The sequence below is a fragment of the Semicossyphus pulcher genome, unplaced genomic scaffold, assembly GCF_022749685.1.
Source record: "Semicossyphus pulcher isolate SPU_LCO1_2020_fin unplaced genomic scaffold, fSemPul1.0.p SCAF_14, whole genome shotgun sequence".
In the NCBI taxonomy this organism is placed as follows: Eukaryota; Metazoa; Chordata; class Actinopteri; order Labriformes; family Labridae; genus Semicossyphus; species Semicossyphus pulcher.
In genome coordinates this window covers 28573659-28599414 of record NW_027211648.1, presented here as the reverse complement: position 1 = coordinate 28599414, position 25756 = coordinate 28573659, and the positions used below count along the sequence as shown (strand labels likewise).

Sequence of the window (25756 nt, the reverse complement as noted above, 5' to 3'; positions counted from 1 at the left end):
CCTCCTTTCATCCCACTCTCCTCTCTCCCGTTCCCTCGATCTGTCAGAGGGTGATGTGTTCATCTCAAGCCGTGTCCAGCTGCAGTGAGGATGTGTGTGTGTCTCTCTCTCTCTCTCTCTCTCTCTCTCTCCCTCTCCCTCTCTCTCTCTCTCTCTCTCTCTCTCTCTCTCTCTCTCTCAAGGGCCAGGCCTGGATTAGTGTGTGTGTTCGGTGTGGGTGTTTGCATGAGTGTGTGTATGCATATATAAGAGAGGATCATGTACATGAGCGTAGCAGCGTGCATTGTTTGAAGGAAGCTTTGTGTGTTTATGTGTGTGCGTGTGTGCATGGCTCATCAATTAGAATCGCTGGTGGAATTGAGTGAGAACATCTCCGCCGGCTCACAGCACACCCACATACCTTGTCCCGCACATCTGCTAACACACACACACACACACACACACACACACACACACACACACACACACACACACACACACACACACTCTTCCGGAGTCTGGAGAAAGCATGAATGCAAGGCGATTTGACAGATAGCTTTGCATTAGTGCCGCTTGCGTCCTAAATGAATACGTCCCCTAGTGTTGTGTGTACTGCCTTGTTAGGGCCCTAATTTGGTTAGCGCACTAATAAAGCTGGGAACCTGGGATGCACGAAGCTCAGACTCTGCTGTAGCGTATCTGCAGAGAGGGAGAGTTGTTGATCATGGAGTTAACAGAGCTTCTGTTTTGTCAAGAGGAAGTCAGCGAACTTGATCAGTTCCTTGAGGAACTCGGGGACGAGCGACAAATGTGACAAACGAGTCACTAGAAAGACGCCAGAATATGTTGGTTTGTTGTTCATTACTCTGCTTTGTTTCGGTTTAAATCTTTTGACTGTGACTGTGTTCTTTTGGAGAAATGTTAAATGCCCAGTGAAATAAAAAAGAGTTCCTGTAAGAGCTCGTGAGCCAAAGTAGGAGGCAGCTCGGCTCGCAGAGCATTGTACAAAATCCGATTTTTCACTTAAACCTGCTCTATTCAGTCTTTTAATGGGTATTCATTTCTTGGTCTGTTTGTTTTGGAGAAGAGGAGACCTCTGCAGATATGTCAGCTCCCAGTTAAAGCTTGTGAAGAATGAACACTGAAGGAATCCCGACCTAAAAACAGGCTGAGCATGGACAAACAAGCTAGCTGCAGCTCAGCTTGCCGCCCCCAAGCATGTTTAACTGGAAAGTGTTTTGTTCAGTGATTTACTGATTTTAATCACAGCGTCTATTTGTGTTGGAGAAGAGGAGACCATAGGGTTGTGACGGTACTGAATTTTTCTAACCGCATAAAACATCATTGACATGAGTGAACACAGCATGAGTGGTGGAAGCGTGAGTTTATTATCACTACTAAATTTCTATCCTTATTTGTGAGGGGCTAGTTGTTAGTGTAGCGGCTAAAGTACCATGTTGCGAGACTGCACACGGACTCGAGGGTTGAAACAGCGGTACTCTGACAGGAAGGTTTCATTTGCTGATTACCGCGTTATTGCTGTCATGCAGTTACCGTGACAGTCCTCGGAGACCCCCCAACTGATTCGCCTCCTGGTACCACTGAAGGGTCAGTTTGGGACTAAGTTTAAAGCCTGCCTCTTGTTGCTCTGTGTGGATTGAGGGCCTGTGTCTATAACGCTGCTTTTTGCGGCGGCAGCGCCCACGACCTCAATTTCAGAGCGCTTCTCGCCGGCGCTTACTGTTGCTAGGTTATGAAAGTTGTCTGGCAGCACTTCCGCCTCCCTTGGTAGTGATCATTAAGTCTGTTTTAAATTGCTCTGTGTGCTAAATATTTGCTTTAATTCAATAAAATCTGTGGAAAGAAATCCTGGCGTTAGCAGCAGCTCTACATCAGGAAATAATCGAAACAATACGCTTCTCCTCGGCCATTGTTGCTGACAAAATTGATATCTGAAGTCCCGCCCCTTCTTGATTTTAATTGGTTGGCGAGGGAAAAGTGACATTTACGAGCGCAGCAGCATTCCACAAGTTGACGCTGAGCGCTGAAGAACGCCGAGCTTAAAAAAGTGGATCTTTGACTGACAGAGTACGGGTCAGCTGGGGCCATCTAGACTGATGATTTCAGTCGTGGACTTTCCGGGCGCAGGCCCGGACAAAGGCTTGTACAAAATGTTGTCTGCATAGTGTTTTTAAGTGTTTTAAATTGCTAGAATTGATTGTGAGCTAAAAAGGTAATCACAGGAAGAAAGAGCTTACTTCCATTGCTCCACACAGCTGGTCGGTTGCTGTGTGAAGTGGCTGTGGTCGTATGGAAGATAACATGAGATAATGTAATAAATGACACGAAGGCCACAGTAGAAACCTTGCTTTGTCCTTGTCCTCTGTCCCTCTTCCTCTCCCACCTTTCTTCAGCTTCTTTCTTTAGACTCCTTCTCTTTTTTTTTTCTTTCTTGTCTTCTTCATCCTCCCTCCTGCATCCCCGCTGCTCAGCCAGTCTGTCCCTCTCTCTCTCTGTCTCTCTCTCTCTCTCTCCAGCTGAAATAATGAGAGTGTACCAGGGAGCTGTGCGGTGACGGGGCGATCGATGATCCCTGCTCCAACAGGCAGAGACGGGAGAGAGAGGGAGGGAGGGAGAAATGGGAGAAGGAGAAAGATGAGGATAAAAACCTGCAGATAGTCGGGGAGCAGAGAAAAATGGAGCGGCGTGATGCTGCTTTTTAGAATTGTTAGATGCATCACAGTTAAAGGGAAAGATAACCATTTCTAAAGCCGGCCTGCTGAATTAATTGGATTCCATTTTTAAAGTAGCCTGATGAAGTGATACGCTTTATAATTCAAATTCCTTGAAGTGTTTTGACTTTGATTAATTTCACCTTCATTGTTGCCCTGTGAAACGTATGTAGCAGGTTTGATAAATATCCAGTGACAGCATGTCGTCTTGTTTGAAAAGTCTTAAATGCTCCAATTTAACCTGACAGCGTTTCTGCTAAACTGCTCTAATTTGGGGATTTAGTGATTTACTGACAGTTTCTTCAGTCAAATATTTTTCCCATGACTGTACAATAAATGTGAATTATTTTCGACCAGCCTAACCAGGCTCGTGTGATTCAGCTTCCAACACTCATCAGGCTTAAATCTTCTAAGGGCTGATCCCTGGACGGTTGATCCATAAGGAACTCTGAGCGATCTAGAGTCTAAATCCTCGCTGTGGGACCTGGGAGAGTTAGGGGTCAGTAAATCTGCTGACTGAGCAGCAGGTTACACAGGACACAGGTTCCTGCTGTTGCCCTCCAGTCGTCATACTGGAAGTTCTGGCGTCCCTGCGTCTGTTTGGAACGTCGGCTGTGCACGTCCTCAAATATTAACTGTACGGGTAGGCGAGATGCAGGGTGCATATGAACAGTAGGGGCAGTGTAGAGGCAGAGGGGATGTGACAGGTCAGCACAGCAGCAGGGACAACAATGGCAGAAAGCAGGGACGTTGGAACTATTTTCTGGGAGGGGGTGCTGTGTTAAATGCATCAATCTGGTGCACTTTGAGGGCAAATTTAAAAGCCTAGCTGTATGAAGAACTTTGTGTTCTTGTAAACAATAAAATCATCTGACAAATAGCCTAAACTGTACACACTTTCACTGCCAGATCAACTGTAGGACAAATGAGCGGGACAGAACTTGATAAACAGCTTTGTAAGCACTGAACACAAGTATATTATTATTATTTTAATTGTGGTGAAAACCAGAACATCCATCCATCCATCCATTATCTATCTATCTATCTATCCCAGCTGTCATTGGGCGAAGGGCAGGGTACACCCTGGACTGGTCGCCAGTCAATCACAGGGCTGACACACAGAGACAGACAACCTTTCGCACTCACACCCACACCTATGGGCAATTTAAGGTCACCAATTAACCTTACAAGCATGTCTCTGGACTGTGGGAGGAAGCCGGAGACCCCGGAGGGAACCGAAAACCAGAACATTTATTAAAAAAATTTGCTAGAACTCTGGACACCCAGCTTGAAACTGGGACAATCCCGGACAAACGTGATGTCAATAGGGGGTACTGTCGCACCACCCGCACCCCTACTTCCAACGTGCCTGGCAGAAAGTTCTGAAGACAAGCTGATAGACCAAGTCCACAATTATCCACATCTGTATGATGTGTCGTTGCCACTGCACAGAGACAAACATGCCTGTCAAACAGCTGCAGACAGATAAGTTCTGTTTAACCTGCAAAACTAAATGGAACAAGTCCGGGGCCGGTACGTCCGTGCACGGAGGAACATGTTGGAGAGTGGGGACGGTGCCGTGATCACAGAATGAACATAACAGTAATCTCCTCGAGTGTCTCCATGTCTGTTGTTTACATCCCGCACATACAGTAGTTGCATACAGCCTGAGCTCTCTGGTGAGCCCTCTAGAGGTATCCTCCAGTAACACGCATAGTGCAGAGACAAGTATGAGAACAGTTACCTTCATGACGCAGCCGGTTGTGTATGTGAATGCGAGGTTAAAAAGCAAATATATCTCTGGCCTTAAGATCCTTTTGGTGCTGTTGAACATTTGGCATTTCCATCATGGCTGCACGATATGAGGAAAATTTGCATTGTGCAACAAGGTCAGCAAAACGTACAGTTTTACAGACGGTAATGTTCAAAACATGATTTCATGTCAGCCTCATTGATCAGTCTCATCAATCTCCCCTCACTTGGTTGTGTTTGTGTTTGTGGCATCCAGAGTCTGCATCAGCTGAGACGCCTTTTAAATGTGGTTGAGTTCTTATTTATCGTTTTACAGGTCTTTTTGCAATGTGTTTATCTACTGGTTAGCACCAATTCTGTATAATTTATAACTTAACAGGTAATTCAAAGTTTCTGTACGGTAACTTGAGCTTAAACGAAAATTTTGTCAAGGACATTTTGTTTAAAGAAACACACCGATATACCTTTTCCTTATATGGCCTTGTTTGCATTTGTGAGTTTCTCTAAGGCACTTGCATATTTATTGTGCATGTGTGTAGGCCTTATGAATGTGTGTAATGTGTTAGATTAAAACAAGCTACATGAATTGGTACTTTGGGGAAACAACCATGGACCATGGACCATGCCCGACACCACATAAGAATTTGATAGGTCCTACTTGTTGCAAAAATGCAAAGCCCAGAGAAACATATGCATTCATTTAGATTAGTTTTACAACTTGAAGTTGTAAGCTCTGTCGCTGTGAAATACTGTACTGTGTCCACCTGGCCTGGTTTTAAAGCCAAGGAAGTGCAAAGTGTGTAGAAGTCAGGCATGTCAAGAGTGTACATGTTTCAGAGTGCTGTAAATCTGCAGTAGATTGTGTGCCAGTATTGCCCAGAGTCCTGCTGAAGGATTATAATCTGCAGTGTCGCCTGCAGAGAAAAAGAGTCCTAATAAAGCCTCATTATGCTGACTGAACGCGCTGCACTACCTGAACCTGTCACAGATATTTAGATGAAATGCATGTCCCTGTGCAGAGATGGTAATGAAGGTGTTGCTGTCCTCTGCAGGTCTCCAGCACGGCCACCCTGGAGGGCAAAGGTCAGCTGAAGTTCACCTCGGGCAAGTGGAGCCCCCACCACAACTGCAGCCAGCTCGCCACGGCCAACGACACGGCCATACGAGGCTGGGACCTTCGCACCATGAGGTGAGCTTGGGCTTACCTGGGGCTGTCTGAAAGTACAACGTCTCAGTGCAGTCTGCAGACATGTAGTGTGTTATTTATTTTTATTTTGAAACCTTTTCTGATTTATTCTTTAACCCTTTCAAAACATCCCTCTTAGTCTCTTAGTCCAAGTCCTGTTTCAATTGATTCAAAATCAAAACCATAATAGCTAGTAGGACTGGGTATCGATCAGGATTTCTCAATTTGATTCAATTCCGATTCACAGGGTCTCGATACGATTCGATTCAATATCGATTTGTGTTCGGGGTATTTCAGTGACAATATCAGAGCACCTCTAACATGGTGCATTATCAAAATGTTTAATGTTTACAATAAGAATTGACCCCAAAAAAGTTACATCATGTACTTTGTATTTAACATGACCAACACACAGCAGTCAACACAACATTAACAATGTTATGAATCAGACAGATTATGAACATTTTTTTCAGGTCAGATTTTTAGTCTGAACATCTGGCTCATGGTTTTGATTAAAAGAACTGGGGTTCAACTTGCGCGAGATTTGGCCAACAGATCTCATAGCGTGAAGCCACACAAGAGTAACAGGGAAAGGCATACTGTATAACAACACGCCGAAAATACACTCGTGGCCAAAGCCGACGCTAACAGAGAGCAACATAAACATCAGTACAAAACTAACTCACATATTCATGGACGCACACACGATAAAAAGAGTCCGTCAGCGATCACTGATGTCTTTGTAGTAGGTGCAATAAACTAGTCCGGGCATGTCTCCCTCACTGCCGTGTTTCAAGGGGATGCGGGGATGAGTCGTGCTGCGTTCAGACACATTTTTACATATTTTTAAAGATCGATCTCGGGATTTATGAATCGATATCGGGTCATTCAAATGAGAATCGATTAGAATCAGAAAAGTCTATTTTTTAAACCGTAACAGCTGGAGCAGAACTTCTTTTAGGGATATGAAGCAATTAAAGATTTTCTGAGAAATTACATCACACTAAAAAAGAAACACAAAAATAGGCATGGCATTTATTTTGCAGATGAATCTGTCAAAACACATTTGCACTCTGCTCATAAAAATGAGCACATATCGAAAAGAATAACGGACATGTTACGAATGGTTTTGTTCATGTTCCTATATTCAGAATTGTTTTGGAACAATATGTTTTATATTGTATATAAAAAACATGTCCAATTTATTTGATTTATAACTTGCTTACTATCATAGTAATAATTCATTTTGATGTTATCGCAAATTATTGTATTTTATTGGCTTACTTAACCTTTTAGGGATATAAGGCATTTGAAAATGCACCAAGAAATGACATCACAATACGCTAAAAACCAATGTTTTCCATTTACTGCAGAGCTCTGAGGGTTAAATGGATATTTTTTCAGGGAAACTATCGATCGTTTTTCCTGAAATGTGAAGAAGTACAGAGACTTGGGTTAAAACCACACGTGTTCGATACTGTTGTGTCTGCCAATAAGCCGATGCCAGGAAGAAGAATAAAAAACAGATCTTTGGTCGCATTGAGGACTGAATATTTAAAAAGAGCAACATGAGACAGGTTTTCTGAGAGCTCTGCCACTCAGTATTACAGCACATACACCTGATGTAAAACCAGCCGGATGTTTCCAAACAGGCTGCGTTTATATCTGACAGAAGTGGGTCATGTAACTTAAACTCTCAGAGCTTTCAGCGTGTGTTTACATGTCATTAAGAGATACAGCAGTGCAGAGTTTAATTTAGCTCATCGTGCTGAATGAAAATATTACAGAGGAGTTTTGACACAACACAGCTTCCGTCCAATCCACATCAGTCCTGCACAGGTGCTGCACATGTTCAAGAAATGCCCCAAACATCCTGCTCCTATAAAGTCATTTATACAGTATGTTACTATTGTATTACTGTGTTATCCGAACAATTTGAATAATATTGATTAAACCATGAGCAGAGCTTGGTTTGAGTTTTTTTCTGGGTCTTTTTTAAAGCTTAGCGTGTTTATTGTTAAAACTATAAGTTAATGGCTATATTCAGGCATTAGTGAGTTAATAATTTAAAGTTTCTGGAGGGCAGATGTGCATTTTGAATTATAATCTTTAAGATACATTTTAAATGAAATTCTTACCATTGCCCCAGGAGGAAGACATTTTCCCATGCGCTACAGATCTTAATCCTGTCTTTGAGTGAGCTGGCTTACAGTATATGTATAGAAATAATTTACCATGCAGCGTGATAACAATTAGAAAAAAGTTAAAGACAAATGGTTAATTGATACCTTACGAACATATATCCAAACCAAGCACGATAATGGTACTAAGCCTTATGTTGTGGCAAAAGGAGTCTTTGGTGGCTCAGCTGAAAACAGGAATTCTTCCTCTGCCTCTTGAAGTCGGCAAATTTAAAAACATCCAGGAGGAACACAGGCTGTGGGAATTTTGTGAACAAGGAAAAGTTGAGAATGAATCTCATTGTCTTTTCTGTTGTCCTTTTCATGATGAGATAAGAGCATCTCTGATGAATGTATGTTGAAAATCCTCAAATTTTTTTTGTTTTGGTGCACTGACGATGATAGGATGGAATGGTTTAATTTTAATATCTATAAGTTGGCCACTTTTGTTTCTAGAGCCTGGAAGAAACATCAGGACGTGTTCTTTCTTTAGTTTTATTTCTGTCATCCATATGTCGACTTTTGGATTTCCAGCTTCAGCTGAAAGAGGGAGAGTTAACTGACATTGGATTGAACTGATGTCAAGATTTCTGATACCGCCTGGTGATTCTGGCTCGTACATATAAAGCTGAATAACCGATCCTAGAGCAGCCATGTTTTCTACAACTTTGGAGTGACAGGGATTGCTCACGTGAGGGAGGGGCTAAGTGGTCACTCCAAATACTGTCAGCCAATCGTGGCTAAGGTCTGACCTTTGAATGGCACAACGGCTTGTTCGTTTCAGGAGGAAGGAGAGGCTCCGGAAAATAATTGAAGTAAAATATGCATCACATTTTTAAAACGATAACAAACTTTACCGATGTGATTCAAAAACACTAATCAGGTGTCGACAATGAGCACAATTTTCCACTGGCACTCCGGGCCAGTAACTTTACAAATTCACTGGCCCTGCCATTAAAACCACGGGCCCTGAGATAATCTGTTACATTGGTATTATTTTAACATTAAATTTTGTTTCTCCTAATGTTCTTATTACTGAATATGTGTTCAATTGCGTAACTACTCTAAACTCATAAAAATAGACCACAATAATCATATGGGTATAACAAGGCTTCTTTTACCACTCTTGGTTCAGCAACTCTGACACCTGCATGAATAAGTAGTAACAGCAGTTACTTATGAGCTGTACCAACCATTTCTGATTGTTCAAATGTATGTTTAATTAGTGTGATCAGCCCGTGAGAGTAACGAAATCTTACTCCTACTTATTCTCCTACTTCCTGTAGCCATTAAAAGTAAACAGTCTGCAGCACGTCCGCTCCGTAAACGGTCTGCCACAGCGCTAATGTGCACCGGACGAGGTGCCGCTGATAACGGGAACACGCACACTTATTGCCAACTCGATCATCCCGCAGGCGAATCTGTGATGTCAGGAGCGCCGCGTGCATGTTCACAATGCACAGGCAGGTGACACACAGACTCTGCATACGAAATCTAAGGCATGTATGTCAATACTAGTCCTCGGTAGCTTGCTAACGTCAATCAGCGTGTTCTAGAATGACAGCTGCTCTGTCGCGAGTGCAGCGAGTAGCGTGTAATGTGTTGTTGACAGCAGCAGCCGAAGTGCCTGTAGTGATGCTGACATCAGATGTAGATTACCGCGGGATTCTCCCGTCTACTGGAACTGTGAATCTCAAGAGGGCTACTGTGTGAGTGCTTAGACATCAGTGGTCATGAGGACTGACTGTCAGCAGGGACTTCCTGTTGTCCTTTTACCACACAGTTTGTTTGCAGTCCTGTTGTTCCTCATGACTCTAATGAACATCAGCTTCTCCTCAGCTCATGATGAAGTGCCAGGCAGAGGAAAACAAATGCTCCTGTTTGACATGGAGCATGTGTACTACCACACATTAACCTTGTAACTGCAGGTTATCAACTACCCACCTTACACCCTCGATCTGTGTGTGTGTGTGTTTTGTTTGTGTGATGAGTGAGGCCGGCGTGTGTGTACATGTGGAGGAATACTAATCACCTCTCTATCCATCGCCGTGATAACAGGAACGTGCTGAAGAGATTGAGAGGGGTGCCGGTTGAAGGAGGGAGAGAAGATGTGTATCACGGCGCAGATAAGATAGCTGAATCATTGATATCACTCCTGTCAGGCGTCAGACCCGAAACAAATTAAAGAGTTCCTGCACGCTCCGAGTTGGCCGTTGTCCTCCCGCTGTGCTATTTTGAAAGATGCAACAGTGCTGATGTAGCCGTCGGCACTACGGGAAGGAGGGGGCGGCAGCACAGACCACAGCCTCATCTCTGACAGAACAGTGTACTAGAGATAGCATGTGCTTCATTTTAAACACATTTAGCTTGTATCTGTCGAAACTTTGACATCTACACAAAAATTTAAATAACATTAAAGTGGGTTTCAACATCTTTATAGTGTGTAATATCCGGTCCTTAAATCGGACCAGAACAAGACCGCTTTTTGTTTCACTTGGCCCCCAGAAAACAGTGAAATTGATCTATTAACCTAAATGGCTCTATAGGTTAATGTTTGTGAACAGATATATGTGAAGTTTAATTAAATAAAAATGGTTCCTCACTTTGGAAGCCATTTGTCTTTGTATTGACAGTGACTCTAAGCTGGGGGATTTAAACACAACATATACAGATCAATAAAAAAATATATTCTTACAGATTTAAAAGAAACATAATACCGACAGCGGCCTGTCAAGTCAGCAGCGTAACCTAATGATGAAAGGCTTAGGTGCCAAAAAAGATTTTAAAAATGATGGACCCCGATCACCACCCATATTTCCCAATCACACGAACAGTACAACAATAAATACAAAAACACCAAAAAATGATGAAAAATGTTAATATTTAAAGGCATTGCACAGCAGAGCAGAAGCTAATAAGGGGACAGTGAAGCTGTTACAAGGGACGCCGCATTATTCAAAACATTCAGCACCTCGGACAGCGGTCGGAAATTAACCCTTAAAGTCGATCAGCACCACAGACAGCTCACCTATGTCGGCATTATAAAACACAAATATCTTTTAAACGGATGTTCTCATATTTTAATGGACTTCACATTTTTGGGTGTTTATTGTTCACAGTGAAAAAGTGAAAACTGTATAATTCCGTGTTTTTCCAGAATGACATTCATAAAAAGGTCTCCTCTGAAACAGGCCGTTCAGAACAGCTGCAGGTTTCTAGGTAGAACCTTGCTTTTGCTGAAATCAACCAATCGTCATTCAGCGTTGTTCACCTCAGGCTGCCTCCTCGCACTCGCTTGTAGTCGAGTGGTTGTCAAGATTTCAGCTTACCGTCCCGATACCTCTGGGTGATTCTGGCTTGTACATATAAGGCCAAATAACCGATCCTAGAGCAGCCATGTTTTCTACAACTTTGGAATTTAACCTTTGAATGGCAGAACGGCTTGTTCGTTTCAGGAGGAAGGAGAGGCTCTGAAAAAGAATTCAATTAAAATATGTATACAATATTTAAAACGAAAACAAACTTTACCAACGTGATTCAGAAACACGTTAGAATAATAGAACATTGATTGCAGAGCTAAAATACGTGCCCTTTAACAGAAACTCAGATACACAGATAAAGACAGTGGAACATAAACATATGCTCGCCGAGCGTATGTACTGCATCGGCAAAACTGACGTATATCAAATGATCTGTGTATCTATGACAGTGAAACGGCTCAGCGGCCGTGCAGCAGAACATTTTTTCTAAAGATAGACAGAGCATTCGGATTGATGAGCAATTATTAGTCAATAAACATTATTAATATAGGCTGGATGGGTAGCCTGAGTTAAGTTAAGGCTGAACCCAGATGCAGACTGACCTACAGGTAAGGTGTCAAAAAGGTGTTTAATTTAGAAACACGTGCAGGGGATGGTGAAGGGGTAGCTGATGGGGGGGTCCCGGGCTGGGGAGTGATGAAGTGATCCAGGAGGTGGTGGGCTGGCAGGTGGGCTTGGAAGGTCGCTGAGCAGGTTGGCATAAAGAAGCTCCTGGAGACGGGGAGAACAAGTGTCGGTTAAGGCTGTAGGCAAGCGAACAAACAGATGATAATAAACACAGGCACGAAAAACGGCTAAACTTGAGCTGGACTTGCGGCACATTAACAAACCATATGTGGCACAACGATCCAGCAGGGCCTGACTGTCGGTGCAGGGTTCTTGTAGTAGGTGGTGACTGCTTGATGGCTGGCAGGTGCTGATTGGAGATCCGATGCAGGTATGCAAATGAAACTACTGTAAGTGTTGGCTGTTTTCAGATAACAATATAAAATAAAACACATATAATAAAATGTAAAGTGTAAAACATCCACTGGAGCGATGAAGAGAATGAGTCTGTAGCCTGTTTTACTCCTTCAAACCAAGGTTTTAGATCAACACACACAACCAAGGGCAATTTGTGTGTGTGTGCGTGTGCGTGTGTGTGTGTATACGTGTGTGTTCATGCGTGCACAAGTGTGAAGTGGTAGCGAGTGGAGAGGTTGCAAGTGTGAATGAGCGGTGAGTCACGTTTGTGTGTTTCTGTTAGAGTAAGTGACTTGCATGTTACGAGTGTGTGTGTGTGCGTGTGTGTGTGTGTGTGTGTGTGTGTGTGTGTGCTCGCCTGTTTGCTCTGTGCAGTGTGTACCTTTCTGGGTGTGTGTGTGTGTGTGTCATTCTTCTACATAACTGCAGCCTGCTTGTGTGTTTGAAAGTGTGTGTGTGTTTGATTTTGTGTGTGTGTCCAGTTGGCGTGGCAGCTGTGTGATGGCAGCCTCTCAGCACGCTCCGCTGCCTCCTCAGACGACCTCTGAGGTGTCCCCTCACACCCGCACACGCACACACTTACACACACGTACACACAGACGACGTACACACACACACCCGCACACATAAAAGTACACACACGTCTCTTTGCTTCTCTCTTATTTTCTCTTCTTCTCTCCTCTCCTCTCTTCACCCGTCTTCTCTCCTCTCTCCCCCTCTCTCATCTCCTCTCCTGTCCTTTCCTCCTATTTCCTCTCCTCCCTCCTTCTCTCCTCCCATTTCTCTTCCATTCCTCTCATTTCCTACCGTCTCATCTCATCTTTCCCTTTCTCCTCCTCTCGCATCTTCCCTCTCCTTTCTTCTCCTCTCCTCTTCCCTCCCATCTTCTCTTCTCTTCTCTCCTTTCCTGTCCTCCTATCTCCTCATCTCTCTTCCCCTGTCTCCTTCCCTTTTCTTCTTTCCTCTCATCACCTCTCATCTCCTCTTCTCTCCTTCCCTTCCCTCTCTTCTCCTCCCCTCTCCCCTCTCTATCCTCTCCTCATCTCATCTTTCCTCTCCCCGTCTCTCCTCTCTTCTCTCCTCCTCTCTCCCCTTCTCTCCTCTGCTCTTCTCTTTTTCCCTCTTCTCTTCTCTCGTCTTCTTTGCTTCTCTCTCCGCTCCTCTCTTCCTCTTTCCTCTTTCTTCTCCCTGTCTCCTCTCCTACTCTCCTCTCCCCCTCTACCCCTCTCCTCTTCTCTCCTCCCCTCTCCCCTCTCTATCCTCTCCTCATCTCCTCTTCTCTCCTCCCCTCTCCCCTCTCTATCCTCTCCTCATGTCTCCTCTCTTCTACTCTCTCCTCCCCTCCCCTCTTCTCTTCTTTTCTCTCCTACCTCTCCTCCCCTCTCTTCCTCTTTCCTCTTTCCTCCCCCCCTCTCCTCTTCTCCTCCCCCCTCTCTCCTCTGAAATAAGGACAGGGACATGAGCCCAGCAGTGGCAGCCTGTAGTCAGTTATCTAACACCCTGGGGAGGAGCGGGGTATCGCCGGCCCCCCGTCTCTCCGACACACAGAGCTTAAACACAAAGATAACAGCGCTCATGAAACATATATGGGTCCTGTTCTGGTTTGTTCTGATGTAATATGCAGCATTATGTAAATTATGGAGCGCTCCAATATTGGGGACAGAAAGTGGTGTTTAATAGAAGATTCTTACACGTCGTCTCAGCTTGTCTCTTTGTGTGGTGTTGTACCTTTACTGCTGCATTATGCACGGCTCAGTCCCTGTCGTACGGAGCTGCTGTTGTGATTTTCAGTCTTTTTCATTAATGAATGTTTTAAAGGTCAGTTTTTACTCGCGTCACAGGCGGTCACAAAGAGAGTCTCCCTGATGAGCAGGATGTGCAAAAAGTTTACATTTTAATATTTGATGTGCTGGCACCGAGGTGCAGTGGTTAGAGCTGTCCAATCACAGCAAGGAGGTGTTGCGTTCAAACCTGTGGTCAAACTGGGACCTTTTTTTGTTGAGTTTGCACCAGCAGTAAAAAGACATCCAAGTTCAGGTTAATTAAGGTAATTACTGTAAAAACTGTGGTTTAAATGTGTAAGCTGAACGTTTGGGCGTCACTTTACACTGCGGCTTCGCCTCAGCGCCGCAACGAAGCTCCGTCCTCATGCCACCTTTGTCATCTTACACTGGACCACGCAACGAAAACAAAACATGCGCGCGGTGTAAACAAAGAGCGCTGTTCCTTCCTGCCGGCTCTGCGGTTTACACAGACGCTGTTGTGCCTCTGTAACTACCTCCAATTCCCGCTCAGAGGCGGAACAACTTCACCCGACCACACATAGAATACGAAGTGTAACAGAGGCGTAATAATCCCACCTTTGAACTGGCCATCTAAAAAGGGCTTACGTCAACCCTGTGATTGACTGCTTCCATGGAGACAACCTCTCGCCCAATGTCAGCTTGGATTGGCTGGAAACCAGCGACCCTCTCAGAAAAAAGCAATAAAGCTAATGGGATGGATATTGTAATAAACAAATATGAATCTATCACAGTATGAAATACATATTTAACAGATTTAATGTACAGTGGATCCACGTGGTCAACGTGCACAAACCGTAATACTTCCAGTTCTGACAAACAATCAGGGCTGCTGTTTGTGCAAAGATATAGCTGCTTACTTGAGATTACAATCCTGCAGCTGTGTCAGTGATCATCTCTGACCTTTGTGTTCTAACATACAGCTCATGTTTGTAAGACGCTTTAGATTAGGGGTGTAACGGATCACTAAGCTCACGGATAGATCAGATCAAATTTCGCTCTTCATCCTAACTGAAAAACTTTTGTAGATGCAACTTAATATAAAAAGTTGGGACGACGTTATGTGCGTTGAGGTACCGATTATTATGGCAAACAACAGCCAGCTGGTTCTTTCTTTCAAAATAAAAGCCGACGCGGTGAGAGTGAAAAGAGTGGTTGCCCTGTTAGATACAGAGTAGCCCATATAAAGTGAAAAATCAACAGTGTATGACCTGTTTCTATGGTAGAGGCACACCTCTAGTTAAAAAACATCACATGTAAGCGCTATTCTCAAGTTAGGTTTAGCATCACAGTGAAGCAAATTTAAAGTTGTAATCCTGAAGATCTCAGACTTCCCAGATATCCAGACAGTGCTGCATGTGTGACGTCCACGGTCGGCTCCGGTTGTAACTCTTGATTTTCCTGGCTGACGGTCGCTTTCCTTTTCAGACTGTTTGCTTCATCTGAGCGTCGAGTTTGTTTCTTCTTCTTTGGATTTTCACTTCTTGTTGAAGTTGTATCTGTAGTCATCCATCTTTTCTTTGTTTGTTCAGCCATAGTAGATTACTGTTTACTCACAACACTTGCAGAGACCAGAAAAGCAGCCGCTTAGCTCCGCCTACCCTCTCTGGCAGACCAACCACTGCTGGCTGATGGAAAACTAACTGGGTGCCACACTGTCACCACAGACACCCAGTCTGTAATTCTGCAAATGCAAAGGCTTTCATCAGTGGGCCATAGGCTCAGTCAGCATTGTGTTACCGCATTCTGCGATAGATCGAGACTTAACAGAGATTTATTTACATGAAAGTCTTCGAGATTATTACTTTAAGGTTGGATAATTTGACAGACTGAACATCTGTCAAATATCCAACATTAAACTAACTTGCCATCGCTGTCTTGAAGCAGCCGCTCCGTGAATGTTTCCCCCCCAACTGTTGTGATTCGGCTCTGCCACGGCAACTATTCAGTATCGTTCACGTCAGCATACAAGTAAGAGTCAAACACAACGCTCAGTCTTGTCTCTTTTCACTACTACTCTGCATAAGGATTTAGAGGCAGCAAAAACGTATTTGACATCATGATGTTAAACTCTGCATCTGTCCGCGGATCACATGTGACCAACCGATGAACTATGATCACCTACTTTTGCACCACTTATTCAAATTAACTTTGATGGTTTTCTTTAGAACAAAAACCGACGTCCGGTCTTTCAGAACTTCTTAAGCTACAACCGTTGCAGCTTTGTCAGCCTACATAAGAGGTCTTCAGATGTCCAAAAAGGTGGACCTGAGTAATTTGTCTGAGATCTGATTGGCACTAATGACTTAAAAATAAAAATCCCCAACCTGTTTGAGCCCGGGATATAACAGACCCAACCTCCTGCATGTCTGACTGGGAGGAGAGAAGTATGAGAAGCAAAGTGTGTACGCTCCAATCCAGTAAAATTGTGACGAAAAAAATGTATTGAGCATAGATGTATATTTGTAATTTAACAATTCTGTCAGTAACTTTGAAATGTCTTTGTAGAAAAAAACATTGTTGTGTTGTTGTGTTAGTTTGTGGAGAACCAACTGTGTGCCGTTCCCAGCACACTGGGGCGCTTTGAGCTTTTGAATAACATTAGGCTAGCTAACAGGCATGAAGAACTCGCCACTGGGCATACTGTACAGCTGTGTGTGTGTGTGTGTGTGTGTGTGTGTGTGTGTGTGTGTGTGAGAGAGAGAGAGAGGGGGAGACGTAGAGAGAGAGACAGAGGGAGAGCGAGGCCTGTCACTGGAGATGTTCTTACACTGCATCTCCTCTGAATTCCCTCTCGGACTGACAGTCCACAGTGAGGGGCAACACACGCACACACACACACACACGCACGCATGCACGCACACATGCACGCACGCACACTGAGCTGTGTAATAGCTGTCAGGCCTGCGGCCATACCATGCACTGCAGGGTGCATACTGAAAAGCAGTGCAGTGCTGCAGTGACGCGTGGACTCTACACCTCCCCTGTGGTGTGTGTTCAGGCATGTGTGTGTGAGTGTGTGAGCGAGCTAGAGGAGGAGAGAGAGAGAGAGAGAGAGAGAGAGAGAGAGAGAGAGAGAGAGAGAGAGAGAGAGAGAGAGAGAGAGAGAGAGAGAGAGAGAGAGAGAGAGAGAGAGAGAGAGAGAGAGAGAGAGAGAGAGAGAGAGAGAGAGAGAGAGAGAGAAAAAGAGCATAAAAAGGGGAAATGATTGATAGTGGTGCTATTTGCTCGTTCAAAGTCCAGGTTAAAAGGCAGCTGTCTGTTGGTACAAAGACAGGAACCGGACAGGATCAGAAGTGCTCATCCAGGCAGAACACACACACACACACACACACACACACACACACACACACACACACACACTCACACACACACACACACAGCATTCTGATTCCCCCTCTTCCACAGCTTTGGCCGTGCTTAGGTGTGCCATAATGATCGGCTATCACAGGTAAACCATTACTCAAAGCCTTTCCCATCATATTTTATTCACATATTCAAATATAGCACCATTATGCAAAAAGTGTTGCCCATTAGGAGTATCCCATTTCACATTCGGATACGTGCCATTATGCAAAAGACGTCAGCTGTTTTTGAAATAGTGGTTTTCCATATGCCGCTGTTGATCTGAGGGTGACCTTTTGAACCCTGCGTCTGTCAAATCGATCATCTGTAACCTTTTCAAGTCCCCCCCCCCCCCCCTCCTCCCCCTGCAGACGCCAGCCAGACATCATACTGTACCTCTCGTAATGGTGTATTCATGACCTTCTGCAGACCTCGGAATTAAAGACTAGAAATGAACATTTCAGATTTATGAAAGCGACCCTCCTCCCCCCGTATCACAACGAGAATGATAGCAAAATGAATTTTGTAGAAATATTTTGAAATTATGGCTCCTGATTTCAGACAGAGGAAGAAAGAAAGCTGGATTTTTAGGCTGAAATGTTCGCAGATTTTCTCAGCAGGTATAGCTAACAAGCTTACGAAGCTTTCTGGCTGATTTTTAAGGGGAAGAGGATGTTCGGAAATCTAAACGCTGCTTTCACGACAATGTCGAGCAGATTTGTTGCTCAAGTTGAATTTTAGATCTAGAACAGATTGTTAGCTGTTAGCATGCAGATGTTTGTTTATAGAGATTAATAAGAAGCTAAATCGTCGTCAGATGACGCTGATGGGAGCCGGGATGTCGTTACAGTGGATCACGTTCCGCCTGCTTTTGCTCTCGTCACGGACTGTTTTTCCTGCATACGCCTAAGCTGATACGTGATTGGTCAATACTACTTGGACTACAAATGTGCTTCAAACAATTCCCACATTAAAATCTGGTCGCCTACAGATTCTACATGTTTCTGTAGAATCTGTAAATAGAGATTAATCTCACAATAGTTCCACGATCGCAGTTTGAACTTTAAGGTGTGATATTAGTGTTTCTCTTTGTTACTTTTGCTTACTATGAATATCTCCCCCATCATTTAGGCAGCTTGATGTAATGATCTCTTACTTTTATGCATGGGCAGACTCTCCCCCTCTCCTCTCTCCCTCCCTCCCTCCCCCCTCTACCTGCCTGTCTCCCTCTTTCTCCCATCTGTCTCTCTCTGCCAGCTCCATCTCAAAGCCAGGCTTTAATTTTGATCAGCGATGAAATGATTGCGCTCCTCTTTCGATTTTTCTTTCCTCCCCCTCCCTCCCCATGGCAGTTGTCATAGAAACAGAGTGTGTGTGTGTGTGTGTGTGTGTGTGTAATTGTGAGCGTCTGTGTTCCAGTCGATCCCTCAGCAGAGATTTATCACCCAGACTGAGCCAGGAGGGTGTGTGAATGAATGTGTGTGTGTGTGTGTGTGTGTGTGTGTGTGTGTGTGTGTGTGCGTGCGCGCGCGTGCTCGTCTGTCTACCTTTGTAGCTCCTCTCTCACACACCTACTGTATATCTTCTTCTGTATTTACACACACACAGTATTTGAGGGAGTGTGTTTTCCCAGTTTTATGTTTTTATCTGTGAGCGCCTAACAGTGTGTGTAATAGGTCCCCTGTCCCCTCATCAGCCCCCCATCACACACACGCTCTCACACACACACACACGCTCTCACACACATTCGGCCTAGCTGGATGACTTGAGATTGAGTGTGTTTGGTGGCTTAGGCCGGCCACAACTCTAATCCTCGGCACTCATACAAACACAAACACACACTCGCACACGTACAAAAAGTCCCAGGTCTCTCTCTGCTATTAGCCTGAGCCTGGGGAGTGTATGCGCGAGTGTGTGTGTCCGTGTGTGTGCGTGCGTGGAGAGGATTGCTCAGAGACACCAGAGAGGGAAAGAGCAAAACTAACCCAATTTCCTGCTCCATTTCCTTTTCACGCGGCGGGTGCGTCCCATTCCACGGCGGGCCGGGTTGAACACCAGCCCCTCACAGCCCGGGGTCACGCCTTTTACCTCAGAGTCACACACAGGAGGGAGGGGGGGCGCTGTAAATAAACCATGTGCTTCAGACTGAAATTACACATCGAACTGCTTCTTTTGAGCTAAATTAAAGTTCACCAGAAGTTTCAAGTCCACTCAGGTTCAAACTCTGCATGTTAATTAATTTTAAATTATGTTCCAGAAGTGCAATGAATGCATTAAAAATCCAAAGTGCTTACCTTTATTCTCTCTGAGGGTAGGGATGGGTATCAAGGACATTTCAAGTCATGTTATTTATATTGCAGGAGTTGACCCAACGTGCTTTAGTTGATGCAGACACTTGCAGGTTTTTCAGACCCTGGAAGACCCGCTTACACCCAATTGTCTCTTTTCTCATTGCCAGTGAAGTATCCTCCTTTCGGCCTCTTTTCTGCTGCGTGCCCGCCTGACGTCACAAACGCGCCCGAGACAGGGTTAGTAAAAAGTGAAGATGTTAGGGGGTTAGGTCTTTATTGTATCTTTTACTCATTCAGTCTGTGCATCAAACTCAACGCCGACAAACTTGGAACGATGTTCCAGCGCTGCTCGGGCGGAATTTGTAGCTGAGATGACGAGGAGTCGCAGAAGTTACAGACGGAGCATAGCATCGCGTGGTCACGTCGAGGCGATTATTACCCAGGTCTCCTGCAGAGTCATTTGACCCGGGTCTGAATGCAGGTTGGAGCCTTTCCCACTCAGCAAAAAAGCTGTGTTAGCGGGTTTTTTGACAAGTGGGAAAGCGGCTTTAGAATATGCAGCTGTAAAAGTTTACATGATTGAAGAAAGATACAATGAAAGCATTTCTACATAATGTGATGAAATAGTAAAATCACTTTTGACAACTAATAAAATCAGTTATAAAAAAGCAAATAGAAAAAATAAGTTTTAAAAAACAGAGTAAAAGCAAGAGGAAATCGTAAGGAGGCATCAGACTGAGCAAGAGAGAATAGGAGGGTGCGTTCAGACCTGACAGCTTTGGTCCGGACTTTTGGACTGTACTCGGAAAGTCCGGTCTGTTTGGACAGGTGAGAACAGGCATTCAAACTCTGGTGCGTGGACCATGGTCCGCCAGAATAGAGGAGACTCTGTCCGTTCTCAAATGAACCACGTTCCGGTTCTCTGCGATGGAGGAAAGGAAAGGATAAAGTCTGAGATCATGTTGAGTGTGTTCTCTCTCTTTGTTTACTTCAGTGAGTTTTCCCACGTGGAAATTCTGACCAATCCGAGAGCAGTTTCCTCGCACATCAACACTTTTGGTCTGCTGGTGAAAGCTGCCGTCTGAGCACAAACCAAACTCGAGGCATTGTAACAATTTGGTCTTTGATTCGAATCAAACAAACTTTAGGTGTGAAAGCAGCCTCAAAATCTTTGATGGTAGAACAGGACTTAACGTGAAACGGGAGACAATACCAGATCCTGGGAGCAGCAACGGAAACAGCCTGGGTGGCTGTGGTTATTAGGGATTGAGAGAAGTTTTAATTAATTGGTATTTTTTAATAATTAAATAATTTAAAAAAAGGTCTGTATGCTGGCATTTTCAACCAAAAATTGATAAGCTTCTGAAAAAAGAAGCTGCGATGTATTTCTGTAACGTTAATTAATAAACAAAGCCCAACGTAGGAGGCAAACTGTTAGGATGAAAAGGCTGCCATGGTAGAGTACTTTGAATCTGCATGAGTGTGCGCTCACTTTACTAAATACAATGAAAATGTAGTTTTTACATTGTATGTATGAGGAGCAGGTTTCTTTTAGGACAGGATGATGGACTTCTTTCTGCAGATTGATATGATTGCATGCAAGCCCCTCAATCAAAACTGTGTCTGCAGCAGCTGCCTGTTATTCACAGCAGCAGAAATAGCAGACTGTAGAAGCCGTAATTGACCAATCAGAATCCAGTATTCTGATTGCAAAGCTGCACAATAAGTTAAAGGCATACACTGTATAAAAAGATGAAGGACATGACAGCTCCTTCAAAGTGAAGCCAAACCCTCTCTATCGCCCCCTGCTGACTGGCTGCAGTATAGCTCATAAAGCCCGCCTCCTCCATGTTAACAGATGGGACATGAGTCAAACTATAAAATCAAAATACACGTCAAATACATTTTTCTCAAACATGGTTTCTGTCGTTATAGTTAGTTCTTATCATGCTGATTTATGTCCAAGTGTTCATTTTTCTGACAAGTTTACTTTTAATTAGTTATTTGATGCTGTAAAAAGGGGGTGTGGCCTCATGATTGACAGCTCTGTTGACAAATGGGGCTCCTGCAGCGTTCTGTTCCCGAGTAGCAGAGTAGAGGAGGAACGGCGAGAGGAGACGTCACTAACACTAACACTACAGTCATCGAACTTTACATAAGCGTGAATATCTGCTTCAGACCGACACAAGAAGCTGTTCTGCTGCAGACTGAGCCCACCTGAGGGATCCAACACGTCAGGGCCACAAGGTAAAGGTGTGTTTTAGGGAGAGGAAGGGGCGGGACCTTGATACTGCGGTCTCCACCAGACGATCTGTACTGCACACACTCTGGATACAGATGCGTAAGATGGCAGCGCCCGCTCCGGGGGATGTTGTACAATGAGAGGAGGTGGAGACGTCGTCCATCTTTATATACAGTCATTGGTTAAAGGTAGTTGTGAGAGAAGGGTGCATAGCTCCTGTGTTTCCATTGTATGTTACATACAGACAGTTGCTCCAGATAAAATCCCCTTTAACAATGGTTTTAGGCCTGTAACTGGGTATGTATGTATGCTTGATGATAATAGTGTGTTTCAGTGGAAGCTCTCTTGTTATTTTCTGTCAAGCTGCGGCTCCATGGTCCAGTGGCAGTGACAGCACACACACACACACAGAGTCACACACAGAGTCACACACGGTCCCTGAGTTGTCTTGACCTAATTGAAGCCCAGCGGTCTGCCCCGGGTCATTCTTTTATTCCTCCCTTATTTTAATGAGATTTTTAATTAGCATGTTAATTGCCTAACGTGATCAGCGGGGTGACTATCTAGCCGGCTAGCTGCGCTTGGCATCCAGCTGGGCCATAACACTGAAGCTTTCCACTCTGCTGAACTAAACCGTGCCAAGCTGAGCTGAGCTAGGCTAGCCTGGAGAGGAAATGGTGCTGAAGAAAACAAGTGCTGATTTTCTACCCTCTCATGTTGCATTTATGGCGGAAGCAGAGCGCTGGATCCAATTAATTACAAGTTTATTCAAATGGGTTTCCATTCTCTGACCCCCAGTTGATTTCCTGCTTTTCTTCTTTTATATAGAAACAGCATCAGGAGGCTTCAAAGGCAGCCTGCTGGTACGAGCAACAGCATTAATATATACCTGCACACATAGTAACGTAATTACACACATGGAAGAACGCAGGTTGAAGCTAAACAAGCTGCCATGACTGAAATAAATAATTTTACTTTAATACAGATTTTTACTAAGAAATATGTTCATTATCTGCTGTAGAGTTTATTCATTCATTGATTTGGTCCAGTTTTAATTAACAGTTGATTGAATGATGAGGTTTTGACCACCATATAAAAGATTGCAAGAAGTCGTGGATACGTTTGCTAATTTGTAACCAAGAGCTCGCGAGAAATGCAAGCACATCACAGTTTATGTCCACGCTGTGCCGGTTGTTTATTAAAATGTTGCTGCTGATGTCATGTGAATTAACAACATCTACAATCACACATACCTCCTCAGGTTATAGGGGCAATGTGTTACACGCAACACGGCAACCATATTTAAAGGTGAAGGCTCAAATGGGAACACTACAGAAAGGTTCGACGGGGCGCAGACAACAATCCACACAGCTGCTGCTTGATGGAGTTTGAGGGCTCAGCTAACTGACCACTTGGTTAAAGTTTGGCTTGGACTACAGGAGCTTTAAAATCCTCTCTGATTTAAAAATCAGGTTGAATCTAAAGACTGCATATAAAAATGGACGACGCGTCTCCTCTCATTGTACAAAAGTGATGGCAAAATCCCCCCCGGAGCATCTGTATCCAGAGTGTGTGCAGTAGAGATCGGCTGCTGGAGCCGCAGTATCGACGTCCCGCCCCTTCCTCTACCCGAAACACACCTTTACCTTGTGGCCCTGACGTGTTGGAGCCCTCAGGTGGGCTCAGCCTGCAGCAGAACAGCTTCTCGTGTCGGTCTGAAGCAGATATTCACACTTATAGAAAGTTCACTGACTGTAGTGTTAGTGTTAGTTACGTCTCCTCTCGCCGTTCCTCCTCTACTCTGCTACTCGGGAACAGAACGCTGCAGGAGCCCCATTTGTCCACAGAGCTGTCAATCATGAGGCCACGGCCCCTTTTTACAGCATCAAATTAAAAGTAAACTTGTTGGAAAAATGAACACTTGGACATAAATCAGCATGATAAGAACTAACTATAATGACAGAAACCATGTTTGAGAAAAATGTATTTTGATTTTATAGTTTGACTCATGTCCCATCTGTTAACATGGAGGAGGCGGGCTTTATGACCTATACTGCAGCCAGTCAGCAGGGGGCGATAGAGAGGGTTTGGCTTCACTTTGAAGGAGCTGTCATGTCGTCCATCTTTTTATACAGTCCGTGGTTTTATCACACAAATGACTTCACAGATACTCCTCTCTGGGATCTTAAACATGCACACACTGTCAGATATTAAACGTTTGGCACCTCACTCACTACAGGATATCATTACCTTATTGTGTGAGCCAGAGTGAACAGTTTACCTCCTCATTTGATGTCATATGATGTAACTTAATCTCACAGGGAGCAGATTTAAACAAAAGCAATGTGTGATGGTACGTGTTCACATTCTGTCAACACAATGTTCACCGGCGCCTTGAAACATCATCAGCGGCTCCCTCTCCTCTTCTAATTGACTGCCGTGGTGAAAGTACTGACTTAATTATCCCGATTTTTTCTCCTAAATATTAAAGATGTTTAATATTATCGGGAGGGCTTTAATCGGACAGGATGGGGCGCTAAAGTCTGGATCCATAGAGCCCTCAAATGACCAGATATTCTGGGCCGATCCCTCTGTAGCCTGAGTCCAGCGTTGGGCTCATCGACGAACAATTTAGTCCACTATTTGGGGGCAGGCCTACATTATTATGAAGTGATGGGTAGGTAGTGCACTGAGGGTTTACCTGAGCGTTCATAAATATAAGAGAGCCTGATAGTAAAAGATAGTGAAGAAGAGAAGTTGGAAAGTGGAGCAAAATATGTAGGGAATAATAGGAGGTGTGGGTGGCTGGAGAGATGGAAACAGACACAATGCACAGAGCGTCTCTCTTCTTCTGTCATTCTGTTCACTCCAGCAGATACTCAAGGCTGTGCCGTTATGAGGCTTGCCTTTATAATTTACCACCACCGGTGTCGGCTTCTTTATTGAGCCTGGCCTTCGCTGACAGACTCAGACACAGAGGAGGCTTTGATTTAGCCTGGGAATGTTTTCGAGCTTGTGTGGACCCTGTGAATCACTCTCTCTCTGTCTCATATCTCCTATTGTTGTTCTGTCATATCCCCCTCACTCTCCTCCATTCCTCTCTCTTATCGTTTCTCTCCCTGCTGCTGCTCCTCTCATTCTTATCCCTCCATCCTATTTCTTTTCTGTCTGCTCTCCTCCCGTTTGTCTCCCGCTGAATGCCTCCTGTCTTCTCTTTAATCCCCCTCTCCGTCTCCTCTCCAGTCAGATCTACAGTATCGAGAACGCTCATGGCCAGCTGGTGCGTGACCTGGACTTCAACCCCAACCGACAGTACTACCTGGCCAGCTGCGGGGACGACTGCAAGGTCAAGTTCTGGGACGTCCGTAATGTCCAGGAGCCCGTCAAGACCCTGGAGGAGCACTCGCACTGGTGGGTTGAAAGATGGGGGGAGTTCAGAGAGGTTAAAGGAGGGGTGGCTTGTAGAGCAGGTTCCGTCCTTGAACCTGAGGACCTGAGTCCTCCCACAGTCCAAAGACATGCTCGTTAGGTTCATTGGTGACTCTAAACTGCCCGTAGGTGCGAGTGTGAGCGTGAAAGGTTGTCTGTCTCTGTGACTGTGTCCGAAAACTAACGTACTGCCTACGACATACTCAAACAGTATGTACTGCATACTGCCTACTAACCTGACTATTAGGATGACGGTGGCATCATACTCAGAGCCGTCTTCTCCGTATCACGTGACTTAATCGTTTACGTATGTCCAGTCTGATCTCCAGTCCATCTCCGCCATAGTAGAAGCTGAATAGCCGCAATGCATTTTGGGGCGGTTGAGTACCAGTGAGCTCCCGTCTCATACTCAAACATCCGGGCCGATCTAATATACATCCGGGCATTTCTCGCATACACACAATTGCATACTATGAGATGGGAACGCACGACATACTCAATTTTACGTCACGGTTAGTATGATTAGTATGATAAG

At 44.5% G+C, this 25756-nt stretch overlaps 1 protein-coding gene across 1 annotated transcript in view; it reads left to right on the top strand.

Moving 5' to 3' along the window:
* Positions 1–25756, top strand: part of eipr1 (EARP complex and GARP complex interacting protein 1) — a 65339-nt gene that overhangs the window by 31595 nt on the left and 7988 nt on the right. Inside the window, exons 6-7 of the mRNA XM_069662112.1 lie at positions 5516–5652; positions 25036–25203. Of these exons, the coding sequence (XP_069518213.1) occupies positions 5516–5652; positions 25036–25203 (305 nt within the window). The remainder of the gene's footprint in view (positions 1–5515; positions 5653–25035; positions 25204–25756) is intronic.